The sequence below is a fragment of the Manis javanica genome, chromosome 12 (genome assembly GCF_040802235.1).
Source record: "Manis javanica isolate MJ-LG chromosome 12, MJ_LKY, whole genome shotgun sequence".
NCBI classification, from domain to species: domain Eukaryota; kingdom Metazoa; phylum Chordata; class Mammalia; order Pholidota; family Manidae; genus Manis; species Manis javanica.
Genome location: NC_133167.1, coordinates 6,067,048 through 6,090,367, shown reverse-complemented (window position 1 = coordinate 6,090,367; position 23,320 = coordinate 6,067,048). Strand labels below are relative to the sequence as shown.

The following is a 23,320-nucleotide window of genomic DNA, read 5'->3' as shown; positions in this document are numbered from 1 at the left end:
GTCTCAGTGCAGGGCTGGGCAGTGCCGTCGGGGAAGGTGGGTGGCCGTGGATGGATGGTGCTCCTCCTGTCCCTGCCCTTGGTCCCCCAGGGGGCATGAGGTCTCCCTAGGGAAGTCCCTCAGGTAACACCCACCTTGCCCCACCTTCCTCGTTTAGATGGTTTCCAGGTGTTAGCAAGGTGGGAGAGGAAGGGGGCCCTTGTGCCCCAAGCTGCCCCTTGGTGCTGTCTGGTCAGCAGTGTTCCCTCCACCACCACGGCTGGCACCTGCCGGCTGGGGCACCAACCTTGCCCCTGTGGCCTGCACCTGCCTGGAGCGCCGACCTTGCCCCCCGTGTCCTGCACCTGCCGGCTGGGATGCTGAAGTTGCCCCTGGAGGCTGATGGCCGAGACCCAGGGGTTGCTCTCAGCCCCAGAGGATGTCCCTGGTGCCATCACCTCACCCCTGGTGGCTTCAGTCCCTTCCACTCTGGTCTGTGCCACAGGCTCCTGGCTGTGTCTACACTACATGACTGAGGGTGGCTGGGCTATTAGGCCATGGGGCTGGGGGCCCGTGCAGGGGGGACAGTTCTGACCGCCTCCCCCTCCCGCCCCCCCCTCATCGCCCTGCAGGCTGCGTGGAATGGAGGGCTCCCATTCGCCACTCCAGTGCGGCAGCGCCTGCGGAGGGACTCGGCCACAGCTGGTTGTAGATGCAACTTTTGTTGGCTGCTTGCAAACGCAAGTTCAGGTTTCTCCTGAAGGAAATAAGCTCGTGTGACTATTACCTTGTGTGGACCCTGTCTTTAAAATATTTGTATTTTGTTCACTGTGTACTTCCCTGCACTTTAATTTCTAAAAATATTGTATTGAAAATGGATCTTGATTACTGAGTTTTTGGGTGCCTGTATGTCTTGTGCTCACAGCCTCACCTCACCCTAGTTCTGGCCCTGTGTTACGCAACCTAAGTTGCAGTGTTAGAAGCTCAAGCTCTTGGCATTCGTGGGAGCCACTGCTAGACGCTTTTAAACGTCGGTTCTCCACGCCCCGAGAGGCCCCGCTCCGCCTGGGGGAAGCAGTGTGACCACATTCTCCAGGGCCTCTCCGGCAGACCCTGGTGACGTGACGAGGTTTTGGCCAAAGACGTGTAATTACTGAGACTTGCGGAGTGTTGCCTGAAACTCGCAGGACTGTGCCTTTCTCATTCCTGCCGCGGGCCTGGAGCCACTGCGGCCCAGCCACCTGCGCGGGGTTCAGTCACCAGCCAGGGAAGAGTCCTGGCTAAAACAGTCTGCAAGCGGCGATGACAGCGCCACCAGGCGAGAGGCGGCTTCCCTGGGGCGGGGCCGGCGGGAACTGGGGCAGCCGGAGGGACCTGGCGTCTGTGTGGACCACTCTCGCCGCTCCACTGCCCTCCGTGAAGTGCGGGGAACTTCCCCATGCGAACTCACTCGCACTACACTTGGGACGCTCCAGACAGCGCGTGCCTGCGACCAGAGGGAAGGAACTGCCTGTGCCCTGGTCCGGGTGGGGTGAGGGGGCCGCACAGTTAGGTCTGGCCCAGAGGGAAGCCCACCCCTCTGGAGCTGGACTTTTGAATTCTTGGGGACTCCCGTGTGCCCCTCTGCCGGAAAAATGTCACAGGTGAATACATGTTTTGTGCGAGGTGGTTCACTGCCGCTGCCAGTCCCATTTCCCTACAAGGAAAAGAGAACCAGACACTTCCAATTTCTTCCAGTACAATTTTCCCTATGAGTGTGAATCTTTAAAAAACCAAAGCACACTTTGGTTACTTCTAAAACCATTTTAGATTGCTGACACTGTGTGGGCGGTGCCCCCTCAGCATCTGAAGCCCCCGGGGGAAGGCCAAGGGGACGTGAAGCAGTGCACACCAGAAAGCACGGGACTACAGCTGTGATGGTTTATTTTTTCCTTAACAGAATCTTACAGCTCTCTCCCTGGAGCCCCATGGCACCCCTGAATTAGTGGACAGATGGAAGGCAGGAGGCCTATGAGCAGAGACCCTCCCAAGGGCCGCAGGGCCCCACGAGGCACCTGCTGTCTTGTAGCGCCACGGAGGCCTTTGGCATCTCACAAAAGCTTTCCAGTGTTTACACCAACACTTCATGACCTAAAAACGAAAGGACGGGGTACACAGCAAGGCGTGTCAGCTACAGGACAGGGACAGAGGAGAGGAGCTGCAGGGAAGGGCTGAGCGTCCCGCCAGTCAGCCCCACGCTCATGGATTGGGGCTCAGAGCAAGTGGGGGGCAGCTGCGAGGACGTCGGAGCTGCCATGTGAGCGTCCTGAGATGGACTTAGTGTTTCCGAGCCTGAGAGCAGGCACCACCGTCCAACTTCCTACAGAACAACTGCTTCACAATGCACACGAACACCTCATTTGGGACCCGACAGACAGACAGACACACAGAAGAGATTCAAGTTTCTAAGGGAGGTTCGGATGTGCAGGAGGGGGGCAGAGGAGGGGGGAGAGGCGTGGGGCCACTCAGACACGCTCGTCCGCACCTGCGCCTTCTTTCCTTCCTAACACTTGAGTGCTGTTTCACCATCAGTGGGAAAAGAAAGGGCTTGTGAGGAATTGTGCGGAATTAAGATGGTAGCCGTATTAGCAAGCGTCTCATTTGAGGTAAGAAAGTGAAGAATTTATTCTCTCTTCTCAGGAACCCTGCCTTCAGCTAGGTTAGAGTCTGAGAAAGTGAACTAGCGTCCTAACCAGCTGGTTCACTGACACAGATGCTGTATTGTCTTTAGTGCCAATTCAGTCTCTGAAATCCGACAGAGCCACGCTGAGCTAGAGAAGACCTTTACTCCACATTTCCTTTTCCTCCTGTTTTAGGCAAGGCTACTCTCAACTGTCAACAAAGCTGCGCCAGGCCTGTCTGCCATGACTTGGCCTCCCTGCCAGGCTTCCAGATGAGGGGCTCTGGCATCTGCAGACAGCAGCACCTCAGAACGTTCTGGAGCACCCCACCTCCCCACAGGTCAGGTGATACCTTAGAGGTGCTGAGCAGCCACCGACAGCCACACCGGGGCTCCCCCATTGAGCAGCAGATGCTAACTTAGAGGATGTCCCATCTGTGTCGTCCTTCTGGAAAGAGAGCTAACACCTTAGATTCAGTTCTAACTCAGACGGAGGCGAGATGTGCTGTGCGGGGCACGGCCCATTCCGTCACAGCAGAAGCCCAGCCAGTCCACCAGTGTGAGATGGGCTGTCCGACCCTCATCCAGTGCAGATACCAAAAGTCATGTGAACAATGCAAGAGCAGAGAATGGACGTGTGCATTTTAACTGGCAGATTTGTCAGAGGTTAGCAATGTGCCACTTGTCTACGCCTGCAGTTAATACAAAACAAGTAAATCTTATAAAAACAGAGGCTGGGGTCAAATGTGGGCAAAATCTGATTGGCACCTGCCAGATACCTACAAGTGTGTGCAAGCCCCAGGGGGAGCTGCTGTGAAGCCGAGTGATAACGTGCATCTGCCTGGCCTGAGAAGAAAATGGCCCTCTGCTCGTGAGGAAGCCGAGGATTTGGAGTCCACTGGCAGGAAACCCAACAGACCTGCTCTCATGGAACCACGGCGCACACTGCAGCCGGAGTGCAGAGTCCCTGCTCCCACTGGCCCCCTGGCCCCACCAGGCCCCGGGATGTCAGCTGCTTCGGGATGTGCACCACCTTGGGAGCCCTGCGCACAGGGACGCCAGCAGCTGCCCACGCTATCTGAAACTTCCGACGTGGATGGAAAGAGAGGCCTCTGGCCCGCGAGGCCGGGGAGGTGTGTCTGCACCCGGGAGGACGTCGCTGCTCTGCACACTAAGGGCTTCTCGGCTGTGGGAGACACAGAGGGAGGGCGCTGCTGACTTGCAGCCCAGACACTAGGCCTCATCAGGTCGAGGGTTTGCAGGGGCTCTAAAATTGACTCCAACTTTTAGGAGCAGGCGAGAATGGGTCTCCGGGACGTGCGTTTGCAATTTTGACAGATATTTCTAAACTGCCTGGCCAGAGGACCTCTGTCTACAGCCAGCAACCCATGTACAGGATAGTGGGTGCCCACAGTGGGTCAGACTAGGGGTCCAATTTGCTAGGTGTAGCTGTCTACAGCAGTCATCTTCCCTTTATCTTCTGAATCAAAGTGTAATATTCATAGAAGCACAAACTGTAAATATTGAGCTCCATGAATTGCTCTAAGTGCACATGGGTGACACACAGAGGGCATGTCTTGCTCGCTGCTGTCATACTATGCCTGACACACTGCTAACAAGACACGGAGGGGTTGGAGGGGAGGATGAGGTGGTGAGCAGGGGCCACTGAGGCAGGTGAGTTACAGCAGAGGCTCCCGTGGCAACTCAAGAACAGGAAACCCACCATGCCTGAAGCTCTGACAAGGGGGGCAGGCCAAGCCGTCAGGAAACTGGCAGTGAGGCCGACCCCGGCACCCCCGCTGTGGCCTGCTTGGGGCAACCTGGGCCCCAGCGAGAGGTCCCGGCACGTGGAGTTCAAGTACTGGTGTGAGCGGAATGTTGCTGTGGATCCCGACAGGTCTGTGTGACCTGGGGCAGAGAGCGGGTCCACTGGGGGAGGTGACTCGCGCAGAGCTGCAGAGGGGGTTGCAGCCTGCAGGCGAGGGCGAGGTTGGGGTGCTGGGCAGTGAGGTGACAACCCCCGAGGGCACGTGGGCAGCAGGAGGCGTGGTGGACGGCGTGCAGTGCACAAGCCAGAGTGCACGTTTTCAGGTGACTGAGACCCGAGGTGCTGGCAGGGGAGAAGACCCAGGAAATGGGGGCAGGTGGTGGGCGCAGGGAGAGGGAGGGTGGAGGGGCCGAGTCCCCAGGAGGGCCGGCGGGCCCCTCACAGCGGGTCCTGCCGTCACGCCCCCCCACCGCCCTGGCCCGCCAGCGTTCTAACCCCGATTGGGGCCTTCAGCTGCGAGCTGCCCACAGGGGTCAAGTAGAACCTGCCTCGAGGTGAAAATCCTGACAGTACCTTTTCTTTTTGCTCAGAGCGAGCTGTTTCTGCTTTTCTTTCCCAATGTCGTCTCTGGCTGTACTGAAATCATCATCCTCTTCAACCAGGAGATTCTACATTTCAAAATAATTAATGAGCAGTTTTCAACATCTTTAGCTTACATTTAAGAGAGGTGTAGCAAACTACCCGAATTGACAAAAGGGGGCATCCCGAGCTAGGGAAGCCAGAGGCGAAGCCCGCTGAGGGCAGGGGGCTGAGAAAGGAAAGCAGGCTCAGCTCCGGGACCTTCACCCGACTCCCAGCACCCCGAGCCAAGGCCCAGGCACGCCCACCCCGCGGGGTCAGACCCTCACACGGCTCTACAAACCCCGCCAGCCTGTCCTCTGTGCTTCTACCTGGGCACCAGGGAGGCATGCACTTACTCCTGGGCCCTCCGAGCTTCCCAAACACGGGACGCTCAGCAGCCCTCCTGGGGGCCGCTGCCTCCTTCCCAGGACGTTTCTTGTGGACATTATTTACCATGAATACTGGCTGCTCCCCTTGGCCACCCACAAGCATGTCTCTCTCTCAGTTAACAAGCCAAAGTGTTAACCTCAAGAGAACATACTAGGAAGGAAAACGTCTGGCAGAATATGGCAGCTCTGAGCTTGCTGGGGCTGCTGGTGAGGATGGGCTGGCTGCCTGGTCACGTTCCTAGTGAGAAAACCCTGGTGACTATGGCATTAACGGCAGAACTGCAGGAGGGGGCTGCTGCTTCTCCCAGGGGAGAGAACATGTAGCAAATACCGTGTCCACCCTGGGAAGGGTGCATGACAAACATGGTAACTTTCATCAGGGAAACTGTGCACTGTGCCTTCTCGATCTGTGAGGCCTTGGGAGCAGAGGACATGGAGATCACAGGCAGGCCCCTGGAGCAGGGGTGCAGCAGTGAGGCCAGGGGTCGAGGTCCCCTGGCCATGTGCCCAGCCGGCATGTGCCCTCACCTTAACCACACCTACTTCCCAGGATTGTCATGAAGGAAAACTGAGGTGAGTGGGTACACGGCTGGCACCTGGCATGTAATAGAATGCTCAGTGACAATGAGCTCCTAACAGTATTGACCTTGCACCGTATTTGCTTGCTTATTTTTCAAGGAAGAAACACACCATTTGTCCACTCCGCACTGGAGGTAAGCACCCTGCTGCCCGGGTCGTCCCACCCCGCCCGCCCCACGGGAGTCCGTGTGCCCCTCCACCGTTCTCAGCCTTCTACCTGGTTCCACGCTATTATGCTCACTCTGTGCCTTAACGTTTGGATGTCTGTTCACGTTGGCATATGCAGCCCTGGCTCGACATCTGAATGTTCTGTCTACACTGAGTCAATAACCTCTTATTTTTTCTATCCTGAGGGTCATTTAAGCTTTTTCCATTTTACACTATTACAAACAGTGCCTCCATGTACATTTTTGTACGTCTCCTCCAGTAGAATCACTGTGTGTACCGTACAGGCGTCTCGTTTTGTAATACTGCCAAACCGCCCTCCGTGGCAGCACGCCAGTGCGCACTCACTGCGGGTGTGTGCTGCGCTCTCAGAATTGCTGGGTGTTAATCATTTTTTCCTATTTCTGCTCTATTAGCTTATCATTCTGTAACTTACGTGCAGAAGTACTTTCATACTCTGGATGCTAATCCTGGTTAATTACAGGGTTGCATAGATCTTTCTCCTTTGCATGGCTTGTCTTTTCACTTTTCCTGGTTTCCCTTGATGAACAAATGTTTTCACTTTTAAGATAGTCAGTTTATCCATCTTGTTCTCTATGGTTTTGGCTTTTGTTTCTTATTTTAAGACTCCTTCTCATTCTAAGTCAGAGATTTCCTTACATGTGTTCTTCTAAAGGTTGAAATCACTGCTTTTCACATTTAAGTCTTCACACTGACTGACATATGGGTGAGGTAAGGGAGATACAGATTGTATGGGGCCTGAAGCTTACATAAACTTAGGGACCTACTTTATAAAAATGAAATAAAAGTTCCTACATGGATAACCAATTCTGCCAGCACCATATTGAATGATTTATTTTTAATGTCACCTAAATACCTGGTGTCCTTATTGTGTGACTGTGTCGGGCTGTCTGTCCCATCCTGTTTGTCTGCCCTGCCCCAAAGCTACACTGTCAACCACAGCTGGATATGTGGGAAGGCAAGTACTCTCACCTTTTTGTTCTTTAATATAATCTATATGGCTGTGTATCTAATTGAAGCTTTAACACTGCTCAGTATTTTTGTAATAGTCTCCAGAAAGATCTTTAAAATCTTTTTGCTGGATGCAGTCCTAGTTACCTTGTAGTTTTATGTATATTGATCTTGTAACCTCTGGAACTCTCTTCATAGGGCTAATGGTTTATCTATACAGTCCTTTGAATCTCCTTTGTAGGAAAAATGCACATAAAAGCAATTCTCTCTTTTCCTTTTAGAATTTCTCTTATTTTTCTTGTGGGTGGTGGGCCACGCTGTTGGGTACAAGGTTAAGAAGCAGGGATTCAGGGAATGTTTGCTCTTCAACATACTACTGACTAAGAATCAATCATTTTAATCCTTCATCTACTATTAAAAATCCAGTGTTCACTCATAGTTTAAAAAGAACTCAGAGCCACCTAGGAGACAACTCGAAGTTAATACAGGCATCTACCAACAACCTGTAGCATCTCACAAAAGCATTTTTATTCAAGTCAGACCTAAAATTAAGGTTTTGTTACGGAGGTTCCACTGGTCTCATAAAATGAGGTGTCTGGCTTTTCCTCTTTATTTTCCATTCTCTGAAACACTTTATATAAGTGCCTTGAAGACTGGATAAAACTTCTCTGTTTGGTGTTTTGTCAAATTTGCTGTTCTATAACTTACCTTAATACCAATAGTATCTCCATCCTTCAAGTAGTAAGGTGCCCCCTGCAAATTATCTTGCTTTTTCTTTTTTTTCCTCTTGGTAAGTTGCTGGTTCTATAGAAAAAGCAAGCATGTTGAATAAAGGCAACTCAACTTCAAATTCTTAATTCCTATCTGTGAACACTGTAGTTAACTATTTCACTAAGGCCCAATTTCTCCGAGGAAGACCCACAGCCTTACCCAGCGAGATATTGGAAGCCACTCAAACTTCTCAGGGAAATATTTGGCGATTTCAATCCTCTCCACGGGAAGAGAATAGAACTCGGCCACACGCTGCCTCAGGGAGCTGGCAGTCCAGCCCCGGGTGGCGTCCCACACGAAGTCGAGGGACGGGCCGTATGCCCTCTTGCCAGGGAGGCGCATCTGTGTCCTCAGCAGCACATCCTGGGGCCTGAGAATAATTGAGTGTCAGATTTAAAACAAACAAAATGAGGCTGTGCTGGGTGAAGCTCCCCCTGAGTCTCTTGGCCTTGTAAGGACAGATCTTCCCTGAACCCTGAAAGCTGGTGGGAAACCATCTTCTCTGCTTGGGTCTCCTTCAGTCCTGACCTGGACTGGAGGTGAAGCTCCCAGCCTCAGCCCGCAGCAGAGCCCTTGGGGAGGCAGTGGCTGCGCCACCGTGAGGCAAGCTGGGGGGGTCCGGTTCCCAACCAGTGACTCCCTGGGATGTGCTGATTTCAGAAGCATGAGTTGGCAGAAAAAAGCTGTTTCAGGTGATGAAAATCGGAGTTGCTGTGGGGTAGCCGAGGGGACAGAGCCACGGAGCACAAGGAGACGCTGCAAGGGACGAGCACGAGCAAGAGGCCTTGGAGGGAGAGAAAACCTCCGCACGGCGGGAGAACAAGTTAGATGTGCGGAGATTAGGACAGGAAATGACAACTACAGATAAGAATCGGAGGCAAGAGGGGAGAAAGCCCATCTCCCTGTGATATTGGTGTTTCTACCAAAAGAAAGGGTGGCAGAGTGGAAGAGCGGGAGCAACTGGAGGGAAGAGCACAGGGTGGGCGCAGGCCTGGCGAGCCGGGGCCGGGCGGCCGGTCAGTGAGCCGAGTGCTGGTGCCCAGGACTGCCGGGGTGACCAGCACAGTCTTCAGACAAACACCCCTCCAAGGATCAGTGGTGTCATTATAGAAAAAGCTCAAATCAGGTTAGACATTTTTCTGACTCTACTATAAACACAGGCAAAATATATGAAATAATTCACACTAGCAATCAAAGCATTAAAGCAAATGATAAAAGAAAATCATTTTTCATTTAAACAATGAAAATACTCAGTGCTGGTTCGAGGGTGAGGTGATGAGGTGACGTATCTGCTCATAAACACTGCTTGTGGGAACATGAATTGATTAACATTGACTTACCTGAAAAGGAATTTTACAGTTTCCATTTAAAGAGGCTTAAAATGTCCGTACCACTTGATCTAACAATTCCCTTCTGGGAAACTACCCCTGGTAATACAGTTCGTATCATGAATATGTTTGTATAAAAAACCATGGAATTAAATGAAGGTTAGACACGGTTGAAGGAGTGCTCCACAGTAATTCTACAACAGGTTGAAAAGACTGATACTTCATATCAGGTAAAGAAATCTTATAGAAAATTTTTGTATAGTGAAAAAGGAACAGGAAAGCTTAATTACTGATTAAAGAAGCACCTAGAATTATCTATAATTGATCACTGGCTATGACACAGGGACTGTTCTAGGTACTGGGGACTAGCAGTGACCAAAAAAAAAGTACTTGTCCTTGCAAAGCTTACACTCTAGTATCGGGAGACAGATAACGACTCGATCAGTAGGTGACACATCGGGTGGGAGAGCATCAAGCACAAAGCGACGGCCACTGTCGCGGATCAGTGCGACGCAGGACGGCCCGAACGCACCGACAGGGCCTGAGCATCTTGTTTACACTTTGGGTTCAATATGCATTTAGGACTTCCTGGAAAATTAATTCCGTTTTTTAAGGTAAAAAGAGTTCCAAGCCCTATATACCAGACATATAAACACTTCTCTAGAGCATAATCTGTTTTAAGTTGCCAGACTACTTAGAAGCAGTGAAAAAAATACTAAGCTGTTAAATTTTTAAAGAAACTATCCACAATAAGACATGTACATGTAATTTTCTATTAGTAGAACATCTTACCCCAAGTGTTCTTCTCTCTGAAGGGGCTCTAAGCAGATCTCAGTTCTCCTTCCCAGTTTATATTCCCTGATGATAAATAAAATAATATTGAGTGACATAAGCAAAAGATTATACTGTATAAGAACACTGAACATTTAAGAGACGCCTATGAATAGTTATACACTAACAAATTGGACAACCTAAAGAAATGGATAAATTCCTAGAAACATAGAATCTCCTAAGACTGAACCATGAAGAAACAGAAAATGTGAACAGAGTAATTACTACTAAGGAGAATGAATCAGTAATCAAAGACCTCCTAACAAAGAAAATTCCAGAACCAGATGGTTTCACTGGTGAATTCTACCAAACCTTTAAAGGAGAGTTAATGCCAATCCTTTTCAAACTCTTCTAAAAAAATAAAAGAGGGAAGAATTCCAAAATTATTTTATGAGCTGCATTTCCTTGACAGCAAAAGCAAACAAGGATACTATAAGAAAATTACAGACCTATATCCCTGATAAACACAGATGTAAAAATTCTCAACAAAATATTAGAAAACAGAATTCAACAGTACATTAAAAGGATCACACACTATGATCAAATAGGCGTTATTCCAGGGATGCAAGAGTGGATTAATATCCACAAATCAATAAATGTAATGTGCCACTTAATGAATGTACATAACAAAATGAAGGATAAAAATCCTGTGATTAATCTCAATAGATGCAGAAAAATAACTTGACAAAATTTAGTATCCTTTCATGATCAAAACTCTCAATAAACTGGGTCGACAGTAAACGTAACTCAACATAATGGCCACATGTGACAAGCACACAGCTGACATCATACTCAATGGTGAAAGATTGCAAGCTTTTCCTCTAACAACAGAAACAAGACAAGGGTGCCCACACGTGCCACTTTTATTCAAACAGTAGTGGCAGTCCTGGCCAGAGAAGTTAGGCAGGAAAAGGAGATGAAAAAGCATCCCAATTAGAAAGGAAAAAGTAAAACTGTCCATTTGCAGATGACATAATATATAAAGAACACTCTAAATACCAAAAATCGTTAGGACTAATAGGTGAATTCAGTAAAGTCACAGGATACAAAATCAATGTACAAAAAAATTAGCTGTGTTTCAAACATTAACAATGAACCATCAGAAAGAGAAATTAGGAAAACTTTAGTTCAATTATATAACAGCATCGAAAAGAATAAGATACTTGGGAATAAATTTAACCAAGGAGGGCGGAAAATTTGGGCATCGATAAAAAGAAACTGAAGATGACAAAATAAATGGGAAGATATTCCACTTTCATGGACTAGAAGAATATTGTTAAAATGCCCATACCACCCGAAGTGATCTGAAGATTTAATGCAATCCCAACAAAATTTCAGTGGCATTTTTCGGAAATACAAAAACCAATCCTAAAATTCAAGATGAAACTACAAAAGACCCTGAAGAGCTGGCAGAGTTTTGAGAAAGAACAAAGCTGGATGCATCACCCTTCCTAATTTCAAACTATATTACAGATTATAATAATCAAAACAGTATGGTAATGGCATAAAAATGACCACAGATCAATGGAACGGAAACAAACCCGTGCACTTACTGCCCGTTAACTCACAACAAAGGAGCCAAAAACAAACAGCGGGGAGAGGAGTCTCGTCAACAAACGGACCCTGACCTTGCACCACACTCAAAATGGATTAAAGACTTGAATTCAAGACCCTAAACCACAAAACTCCTAGAAGAAAACACACGAGAGTAAGCTTCTTGACCCTGGTCTTTTTTTTGGGTTTGACACCAGAAGGAAAGGCAACAAAAGCAAAACGAAACAAGTGAAACTATATCAAACTAAAAAGCTTCTGCCCAGCACAGGGCACCAACAGCATGACGAAGGCATCTATTTTCAAACCATGTATCTGATAAGGGGTTAATACCCAAAATATATTGGGAGTTCATACAACTTAATAGCCAAAACACAAAACAAAAAACAATGAAGAGTTAAAAAAAATGGGCAGAGGAACTCAATAGACATCTTTCCAAAGAAGACATACAGGTGGCCAACAGGTACCGAGGAGACGCTCAACATCACTGAGCATGAGGGAATACAAACGAAAACCACATGGGGTATCACTCCCACCGGCCAGAAAGGCCATCATCAAAAAGGCACGAGTTGGAGAAGACGTGGAGAAAAGGGAACCCTTGTGTGTAGCTGGTGGGAAGGTGAAGCGCTGCAGCCACTATGGAAAACGGTATGGATGTGCCTCAGAAAATTAAGAATAGAAATACCACGGGATCCAGCAACCCACTCCTAGATATATATGCAAAAGAAATGGAAACAGGATCTCAGAGAGATATCTGTGCACTCATGTTCATAGCAGCATTATTCACAACAGCCAAGACACAGAAACGACCTGAGTGTCCACCGACAGATGAATGCATGATGACATGGTGCGTACACATACACTGTAGTATTATTCAGCCATGGGAAAGGACAGCCTATAGTTTGTGACAACATGCGTGTACCTCGAGGGCACTGTGCTAAGTGAAATAAGTGAGATGGAGAGAGACAAAATACTGTCTGATACCACTTATATGCAGAATCTGAACAAGCCAAACTCGAATACAGCGGGGGTTTCCAGGGGCTGGAGGTGGGGAAAAGGGGAGATGTTGGCCAAAAGGTACATACTTACATCTCTAAAATGAACAAGTTCTGGGGATCTAATGTATAGCAGAGTGATTATAGTTAATAATGCTGTACTACAGATTTCAAAGTTGCTAAGAGTAGATTTTAAATGTTCTTACCACAAAAAAGAAATGGCAATTACGTGACTCGATGCCGGGGTGGGGGTGGGGGTGGGGGTGGGGGTGGGGCAGCTAATGATATGGTGGCAATCACTCTGCAACATATAAGTGTATCAAATGAACATGTTATACACCTTAAACTTATAAAATGTTACATCACAATATATCTCAATAAAGCTTGAAAAACACTCAAAATTTTGTTCACAGTATCTAGAGCACAGTAAAAATGCTACAAAACGAAGCTACATTTCTATGTAGTATGGAAAACTGAAGTTGTCCCAGTGTATATGATTAAAAGCACCACCCAAGTAACAAACGTGGGCTTGCCAGGAACAGGCGTCCTGGTGCTGCCTGACGTCTCCACCAGCACCCCGCCCGCCCCCCATGTCAGCCCTGCAGCGTGGCGCTCCAGGAGTAACCACCTGAGCTGCTGCAGGTCAGTCCGTAAAAGCCTGCTGGGGCGCTGACCTTCCACTGTCCACGCTCTGAGGAAGCCTGGGGATGGGATGCTGGGCTCCGAGAAGGAGGGCAAGGCCATGGCCTAGAAAAGAAACAGCACACCTCTAAGGGTCTGACAAAGCACTCTTAACAATACACTGCTCTCGGGAAAAGTGAGGCACTACACGACGACCTCTGAGGGAGAGTATCTCGAGTAATGATAAAATCTATTTTAAAAAAATCACAGGAATCTCTCTTAAATGAAATTACTCCCCAGTCATTTTTGTATTTCTCTCTACTGAAAACAACTTGAGAGATAAGTGAACTTTCTATTTCTAAATTTTTAATCCTTATGTTTTAGGAAATGAAACTTGAGAATTAATTTCTATGTGTTTATAACTCACAAGCAGAGGCCACCCTGATAAAAGCAAGGGATTCATCAATTTTCCTTAGTGTTAATGTAGTTCTTCAACGATGTTTGCTCTGCTGATGAAATGACTTTGATTTGAAAATCTTTGGCTCCAACTGCTAGGCCTAAACTTCTGTAGTAATTCTGAAGGGTAGATAACTATTTATATATTTAAGCTTCGAATATGGAATGGTTGACTTTTTTAACATCTAAAAACAGCAATTTTGTTTCAATCCAACATAAGACAAAAAAGTGTCTTCCTTATAGTTCTCATGAGAATAAGATAATTTTCTTTTTTTGAGGAAGGTTAGTTCATATGTTTGAGGATCCACAGGAAAAGTCAAGTCAATGACTGATGTTCACCTCAGTCCAACAACAGTAAGATGCTAAACATTTTGTTGTACTCATTCCAGTCTCCTCATTGGACAAAACACTTTTCTCTAGGTAGGTTAAAGCCTAAAAAAACAATACAATATCTAGTTTAATTTCCTAACATATAGTTGATATTCTGACCTGGGAAACTGATAACACATCTTTTACTAACAACATTCAATACATGGATTACAATGATATACAAAAACAATGTAAATAAAGGGGTAAAGTGAATGCTTTACAAATGTTTCAATAAATCATGTTTCCCTACAAAATCAAAATGAACATAAGCTGCAAGTTACTGAGGAAATAGTCAAATGAAAGCATGGCATGCCTGTCAGAGTGGGGATACATGAAAGCCACAGGGCGACTAGCAGAACAAATACCAGGGAGCTCTCCGAGCCACAGGCACGTGTGGCCTGATGGGTACTTACCACTGAACATGGCATATAACACATGCCATATCAGAACGACTGTAATTGAGGGAAAAGGAAATAGAAGAATATATTAATATCTCACTGGAATAAGCTAGATCACCACTAAGGTGCGCTGCAGGAGGAAGTCTGACCTGAGATTTCAGCTCCACCAAGGTGGCATCTTCTGAGATTTCAACGTCTCCCAAGTAGTGGAGGGCAGCTTCGGTGTGCACGTCACCTGGAGCACCTGCAGGGAACAAGAGCTCGGTGTCCAAAAGGAGCTTTAAATGTATATGCTTCTGAAATACATGCCATGTTTTGATACCATACATAGGTTTGGTACAGTTCCAGTCAGGAAACACGGAACCTGCCTTCCTCAATTAGCCCCCTTAGCACTGGAGAGGTGAGGAGCGCTGCCCGGCTCATGGCAGCCAGGGGGCAGGCTACTGGCACAGTACCATGACTTTCTCCCTGTAACGGGTTGGATGAATTTAATAGTCATGCTGTCCGCCTAGAATGTTCTTTTCCACATTCTCTCCTTCCTCAAAGACGACTCTGCTGGGAAGATGCTCGGCCCTTATTGTTTATGATGCCTTCCCGTTTCTTTCTCGCGTAACACTTATCCCAACGTGTTACTCTTCTATTTGTTCTCGTGTGTTTATTTGTTTTCTCCTGTCTTCTCAAAATAATATGAGAGGGCAGGCCGTCTATCTTGTGTGTCTCTCCAATGCCTGGAGTGGTGGGTGCCACACAGCAAATGCCCAATAAATGTTTACGGACTGAAAGGATCCTTAGACGGTTGGAAGGCTTTTCTACATTTGTTTAAAAAAGGGGGAAACAAAATGCTCTTTCATTTGAACCTCTGGATATAAAAGTTGGTAACTAAATTTAAAATTCAGAATAATTTCATTTTTGCTTTAGTTAATTGTCTTTATTACTGGGCACCCTGCTAATACATAATAAGAAATTAGACTCTAAGTAAGCTAAATGAAAAAGCTCTTCCCATGAGTGATTCTTGTCTTGTGTCCTTAAGACACTAACAAGATAGTACTACACTCTTTGATAAAAGACTCTTTGATAACCCTTGGGAATGAAAAATATTTCCCATACGTTGTGTTACAGAAAGACTATCAAAAAATGAACTTTTTCCTTTACTTTCATGGAGAAACACACTGTTTGTATCCAATAGCATAATTATCATTCTATCACCAGAGCATCTTAAGAATCAGTTAACACGTCTAACACAACCCAAACAAAAACAACCAAATGCCAGTTTCATAGCTGACCCACAACGAAGTTCTGAGGTCGCTCTATACAGACAGTTCTACTTCAAAGAGTAATGAGGTAAGAGTTTGATCCATTTATGTACTCATGTCAGTACTGAAGTTTAAAAGACAAAAAGAAATGTGTAATACTTCAAGGCACTAAAAAAGCTAAATCATTAAGTCTGATAAAAGGAAATAATATATAGTTGATCCTACTATATTCTCTACAGTTACAAAGGAGATTAATATGTGTTTTATAGTGAAGGAGAAATCCACTTTTTACGATGCAATTCAGATTCACTGCTGGTGCCTCTTGCTTTTCACAGTGTGTGTGAATTTGTGGAAAAGCAACTTAGAGTCAAACAATAGGTTTATGCTCTGAGTTTCTTCTCAGAAGGCACTGAGATGAGATGGAAAGTCCCTGAAGCAGCTCCTGGGGCTCCGGCGGCTGGGACAGAGCGAGCAGGCAGGGGACAGGGAGGGGACTCCAGCCCTGTCTCTCTGCCCCTGGGGCTGAGTGAAGTCGCTCTGAGTGAGTTAGGCCTCAATATCCCAGCGAGTGTAATAAATGAGGCCACTCTTCATACTGCCGGGAGGATCTTGAGAGATGATTTATAAGAATCCCTTAAAAAATCTTTATATATTGATGTAATAATAAAGATGAAAACAGACGGTACTTGACAGAGGTTACAAAGCACTCAAAATAGGATGGTGTTATTATTATGGAATGAATAATGGAATAAATAAGTTTTGATTTTCAACCTTACATATCTCAGTTGCCTCTCAGAGCAGAAGTGGTCAGTTTACCTTTCTTTACGGCAGGTTGGCTGTTGCATTTCTGCCTTGTTCTCACCTTGGCTGGCGGCTCTCCAGACCCCACCTTGAGAAGGGGTGCAGTTCACCCGGTCCTGATGACTCTTTCCGTGACTCACCCCCCGAGGCTGGTACCACCAGACGGGCACCTCCAGGAAACCCTGAGGAATGGGGCATTTTTAACTGCTGTGATGCACACAGACGAAGTGAGCTTTCACCTCCACAGAGAGAAACATCTTCATAACAGAGAAGCTTCCTGAATGTATTTCTTTTCCTTTTAGATGTAGTAACTGTCACATCTTACACTTGTTTATTGTTTTTACAATCAAAAGTTTAAAAATCATAGAATCAGTCTTTGAGGTGACCAGGACTAAGTGTTCTTTGTGAGAAATATCTTAGTAGCTAGAATAAAAGTATAAACAAAACAAAGTATTTGACAGAACAAACTTGTATTTTCAGGCATTGTAAGAGCACCACTGGCATCATGCACCAGTTACAAGCCATTTTCATGTATTCAGATTCCTAAAGATTTTATAAAGAAGCAACCATCTATTGACCTAAACTGGGCTCCTGTATGCAAACTGCACGAAATAAATCCATTTCCGTAAACACATCCTGTCATTTCAGTGTTATTTACCTGCTTCTTCCCGACCCCTTCCTTTTTCAGAGTTAGTAAAAAACTTTAATAGATTAAGGAATAAAAGATATTGTTACAGTGATAATTTGCAACAACAGAAGACAAGAATATGAAAATAACCAAGTAAAATATTTTTCAAGAAATGCATATTAAAATGAAAATATTTTTCTATTTATCAAATGGGTGAACATTAATATTCAACCTCCATTCAATTAAAAAATATAAATCAGAAAAACAAAAATTCCTTTCTTTAACCTATCAGACCATCAAAAACTAGTAAGTCTAATAGTATTCTAAATGGGTGAAAATACAGGTAAACTTAAATGCTTGTAAATCGGTGGCAGGAGTATAAAATAAACTGCTGCAAAAATTCTAGAGAGTAATTTGGCGCTGTGAAATTTTTAATGTCCAAGCCCTTTGAACCATCCATTCCATGGTTAGAAATTTACATTCTGAGAAACTAACCCATGCATACAAATAAAGCCACAGATGCATGGATATTCGCTGCACACTGCTTATGGTAGCAAAAACCACGAACCAACCTCAAGGTCTGCTTCCTTGATGGTAGGCCACAACTTCTAACACACCTATTTCAGTTCTAGGAATTTATCCTATAGATGTATTACACATGCAAAATGGCACATATGATAGTTTTCTGCAATGTTATTTGTATAAACAAAAGATTGAAAACCATCTAAATCTTTCAAAAGAGGCTGATTACATAAATTATGGTACCTCCACATAATAACCATCAAATAGAATGAGACAGTATATATGCACTGATATATATACAGAGATAACGTATTAATGAAAAAGCTAGGTACAGAATAGGGTGTCTAGCATATAACCTTTTGTGTAAATAAATAAAAAGAAAGAGTATATATAGATATGCTACAAATATACGCATCTGTGTGCATGTAAGAATATACCTCTGGGAGGGTGTAGAGAAACCCGGCCTGTGGAGGGAGGGCAGGAGTGAGCGGCTGGAGGCAAGGAGAGGAGGAGTATTTATTCTTCCTGGCCCACCTTTTTATACACTTAGAATTTTGTATCATGAGTATTACCAATCCAAAAATTGACTTTAAAGAGCATGGTATAGAATATGAAGTCATGAGAAAGAATAAGGTGGGTCTGTATGTGCTGATATGAGGAGATGCTCAAGATATATTAAGTGAATAAAAACAAGAGGCATAAAACAATGTACAGAATATGATCCCCTTTATATGAATTTAAAAAGGGTATACAAATATTTACACTTAGAATACAAACTGTATTTTTTTGTGGCTTTTTCTGAGGAGAAAGATATGGGAGAAACTTTACATTTTAAGGCTAATCATAAAATGGTTATCTGAGTACCAGAAGTTTCATAATTACATTATGTTCACATTAAAAAACATAACTAATACATAATGGTTTTAAAAAGTGGTAATATGCACTATTTATGAAAAAGCAATGACCAGCCCTCTCATACTGTGGATCGGACTGTAAATTCAGTTCAACTGGGAAAACAACTTAGCAATATATATATATATATATATCATCATGTCTTTAAAAAGTTCATACCTTTTGATTTGTTAATTCCATCTTTACAATTACCTTAAGAAGGATTCATATTCAAGAACTATTCAACTATTTATAAGTACAAAAAGTTTAAAACAAGCTAAGTTTCTAACAATGGGATTACAGTGGATCAAACTGGTAAGACAAACACTAGATATAATGACTATTTTTGGATTTTTATGGTCAGGTGATAATTAAATATAAAAGCCAGAAATAAAATCACATATGCAACTGATTTTATAGGAAGGAAATATATAAAGATGTAAAACACTGCAGTTGTCTGATTGTTGGGATTGGGCAAGTTTTCTAGTCTCTCTAAATTTTCTCACAATGAGAATATATCATCTTGATAATCAGAAAACAGTAACTGTTATTTAATAACAAAATGTCAATTCAGAAGTAAAATCTTACCAGTGGAGGAAGTTTTCCTTCAATTAAAAGCAAAGTATCTCCAGAACATATCATAAGCTCTTTCAGGGTTGCATCCTGGGAATACAGACATTTTTTATCATTTATGATTTATGAGAGGAACAAATAGACCTTTGAATTTTTTCAAACCCTATGCCTCTATTATCCTTTCCAGAAATAAATAAATGAATAATAAAGCAGATATTGAAGAAATAAAAGTTAAGACTACAAGTGTATATAACATTAGGTATAAATTAGGGGGTATGAATTCTGTTAGAGGAAAGGGCGAGGGGTGAGATGATAAATGAGACTGATTTACAAAAGATGAAATTTTACTTCAGTCTAAAAACATGGATTAGATTTTGAAAGCTAGAGGAAACAAGAGAAGGAATTTCTCATGAAAAGAGCAACAGGCCAAAGTTAAGGTTAAATCAAGAATAAGTATGTTGTTTAGGGGAACAGCGAAGAAACAAGACTGATTAGAGTGAGAAGTATCAGTTGGAGACAAACCGGAAAGAGAACTGGGTTGGAGGGGTGACTACGCATTGGGGAAAAAAGGCTCAAAGCAGGGGACCAGCAGTAGGAATGACCAGGAAGGAGTGAAACAGCCGACAGGCCTTTGGAGGCCAAGAACAAATAGGAAGGGTGGCAAGGTAAGTACGGTTAAGCCCCATTTCAGGCTGAAAGATCACACGGGAAAGACGGACAGCAGATCTAGGCAGAGGAACCAGTTTTGAGGATAATGAGTTTGCTCTAGGATGAAATGTTTGATAGCAATTTGGGAATAGAGAAGAAAATGCAGAAACCATGTGACTAGGTAATATTCTGTTGACATCCAACTGTATGTATGTCCTGAAGATTCCATGAGGTCCACTTCTTACTCTGGGCAGTTAAATTCCTGCCCATGTTTCAAGAGGGGCCTCTCTGTATTGATTCCCTGACTGCTGTACAGAAAGAGTATTCCAGTGGAAGAGCCCAGTACACCTGCTTAAATCAATCTTCTGTTAATATTCAATGCCACTGTCTATTCCTGAACAGAAAGAAGGCAGAAAGAGACTGGGAAAAGGGAGGCTGACCACAAGTATCTAAGCTTTCTCAGAAAGCTTCATTTTGAGTCTAGTTCTGAGGTCACGGGTTTGGACTGTGAGGTTTATACTAACTGGATCAACAATAAGATTACACAGATTCCAACTATTCTGTGACAAATTGTTCTTAAGGTTACATTAAGAGTTTGGCTGGGTCTAGAGATGTAGTTTGGATCAGAGCCTAAGTGACTGGTTGGTAAGATGCATTCTGCCATCAATTAACTTACAGAAAAACTCCGAGATTATAGATATTTAGGACTCAAAATTCACAGTGTATCTTCAGATACTTTCATTAGTTCAAATGTCTTTTGTTCTCTGAAGCTCTCTGCATCCTAATGCAAAGCTACTACTGTAGGGACATAGGATGTCAAAAGAGGACTTCACACAGATATTAGCAATGTTCCCACTAGCTGAGACTTTCCCTCTGATTCTACCAAACAACTAGAGGAAGGAAGACCTGTAGTGAAGGTAGGCCTATGTATACAGATATTTTATATCCTAAAAAATATTGAAGCTTTCTCTAGAATTTACTCACATAAGTGATGGATATCCTGTATGTAAACACAAAATAAACAATAATTTTTAAGAATGAAATGTATGGAAATAATCATACTTCTTCACATAAAGCCTCCCCCGCTTCATAGCACCAATCCATTTTTCGTAAATGCCATGTGTCGCCTAGAAGGAATCAAAATCAGGATGAAAAAAAATTCAGAATATGTTTTAAGAGTTTATCAGTAATGACCCTTCTGGATAAGTGAATATTAAATGGGATTTGATCTAATAATTATTAACTCAATTTTAAAGTAAATGATCTCTTCCAGAGCATGAAAAACATTGTTGTTCCCCCAATATGGTTTGGTTAATTTGCTCTCTGTTCTCCAAGAACTGTATGCTTCCAAATAAAAATAACACTTGCTACTACTGTAGGATATTTAATATTGACTTCTATTATTTACATGTACACACATACATGTACATTATGCACTAGTATAGATATATACATATACATGTATATATAGGTATAGAATCCCTCCTAAAAAAATTATGAGGCTGAGTTTTCACTGTCTTGGCTGAAAGCATATGCTAACATCACTCAGCAATGTACTACATTTGACATGTACTACAAAACTGTTGCTAGACAACTGTCAATTAATCTAACAAAAAACAGTATTTTTGGAATAGCATTGTAATGACATTGGTATAAAGAAACATTTATAAATGTTAAATAACCTTTCATTAGATTTCTGTTTTTCAGCATGCTTGCTACACTGATGAAAGTGAAGAGGATTGGTTTTTGAGGAGAGGGAGATGAATGGAGCAAAAGCTGGGAATCCTGGTCGTTAAAAAAGATAGCAGATAGGCAGTCCGCTCCTCCAGCCCCAAAGGGGGCTGTGGCCAGTGGGACAAACATAGATCTCATATTCACCCTGCACAGGCCATGGGTTTTGAATCCCCATAATAGTGTTCTTTGTAGACTCTATTTTGCCATTACTTCTAGTTTTAAATACAGTAAGAGTTGTAATAATAGTTACCTTAATCTTTGTATGGTTAAAAAAAATACCAGTAAGTTAAAATTGAGCATCATTACTTCATAGCACAGCATGGTGGAAAGAACTCAGGTTCTGAAATCAGAGACTTAGCTACTTGGCGTACAGCTCTAGATAAGCATTTAACAATTCTTAGCCTCTGTGAAATGGGGAGGGGCGATGATCGCTGCATAAGAGGACACTGTCCAGATGACACTAGACCCTATAAGCCCCTCGGAGACTGTCCTGTAGCACGTTAACTTCCCTTCCAGAGAGCAGCCCAAGGCTTCCACTGTGATGAAGTCCGAGGACGACGAACCGCTCTGATGACAGCGGTGTGATGCCTCACCACGCTCACTGAAATGATTCCACCCAGGGAGCTACTTCAGATATCTTGGATTTATTTTTTTTCATTCATATTACATTCTCTAATCTATATTACAAAGATACGGACATGAAATTCTGAATCAATGAGGCAAAAAAAAAAAGAGTGAAAGGCCTGAAAAATTCGAGAGGGCACAGATCTTAACTACCTCTTAACTAGCCTACCTTTGGGGTAAGCTAACCTAGTCTTCTGCAACTAGTTTTCTTTTATAGCTTGTAAATAAGAACCAGGAGAACTCATATACATATAGAAGTGTAAAGTGTAATTGACAACCCAAGAGAAAAAAAAGTTTGAAAGTTTCCATTAGGCTTATAGATAATTTACTGTAAGTAAAACGTGTGGCTAAGATTGTATCATCATCGTCTGTAACCTACCTGGTAGGCCAGATTTCTCCAGCATTATCTTTAAACACTGTAAAAGAAAAAAGGAAGCTAATTAATTTTCTGTTTCAGAGTTACAGTATTGTGAGGCCCACCCCCGGGCCTATTTAAGTCTGATTATATTTAATAATTCTCAAAGAGATAAAGATCTACGTAGTTAAGAGATGTGGCCAACTCAGGAGAGAAAACAAGCAGTCTGCTGCTTGCAATCAGGCCTTAGTTCAAAGTTTCGTTCATCCGCCTCCAGATCTGCACTTTGACTCTCTTCTCATGAAGACTAACTGTATTTTTGACCCGATGTGATTTATTAAGCAGATTTCACAGACACACATTAAACTCTGAATCCTATAAAAAGAGACTAGCCTTCATTTAGCACCCAAGAAACACAACTGGCCATATAGGAACTCCCAGGGGGAGAGCCACGCGAGCTCCAACCCTGTGGCGCAGTACAATCAATGGGATGTGATTTACAGAAGTTCACATAACAAAAATAATAATTAGAAACTCCCAACTTCTTGAGGGAAAAACATTCTTGAACCTAGGGCAGAAGAATTAATAAAAACTGATTGTACTATGCTAGAGCAGAAGGGAGCAAGAAAAAGATGTCACTGCTGTACTGCTTGGAATGAGAAAAAAATGGCAGAGAATCATATACCCCTTTAGCAGGGGAACATTTAAATAAACTAGGAGAGGTCTTAGAAAGATTAAGAGGATAAAACAGATTTACATGTACTAGTCTTAAAAATGAAACAAAGTCCTGGTATAATACATACAGTAGGACCCCGTTTATGATTTAAAAGAAACCATAC

At 43.9% G+C, this 23,320-nt stretch overlaps 1 protein-coding gene across 10 annotated transcripts in view; it reads right to left on the bottom strand.

Annotated features, from left to right (window-relative positions):
* Positions 1-1,884: 1,884 nt before the first annotated feature.
* The window catches only part of USP40 (ubiquitin specific peptidase 40), a 69,120-nt gene continuing 47,684 nt past the window's right edge, over positions 1,885-23,320 (bottom strand). For 7 of the 10 annotated variants that reach the window (XM_036997727.2, XM_036997732.2, XM_036997730.2 and 4 more), the window contains 11 exons: positions 22,506-22,542; positions 20,831-20,895; positions 19,136-19,210; positions 16,568-16,688; positions 14,602-14,696; positions 13,237-13,355; positions 10,024-10,089; positions 8,063-8,273; positions 7,841-7,936; positions 4,980-5,074; positions 1,885-3,824 (listed from right to left, as the gene is read on the bottom strand). In XM_036997727.2, the coding sequence (XP_036853622.2) occupies positions 3,713-3,824; positions 4,980-5,074; positions 7,841-7,936; positions 8,063-8,273; positions 10,024-10,089; positions 13,237-13,355; positions 14,602-14,696; positions 16,568-16,688; positions 19,136-19,210; positions 20,831-20,895; positions 22,506-22,542 (1,092 nt within the window). In that variant the 3' untranslated portion in view covers positions 1,885-3,712. Of the gene's footprint in view, positions 3,825-4,979; positions 5,075-7,840; positions 7,937-8,062; positions 8,274-10,023; positions 10,090-13,236; positions 13,356-14,467; positions 14,498-14,601; positions 14,697-16,521; positions 16,689-19,135; positions 19,211-20,830; positions 20,896-22,505; positions 22,543-23,320 lie in introns of those variants that run through there. The other 3 variants (XM_036997731.2, XM_036997736.2, XR_005055732.2) reach the window with 3 other exon arrangements.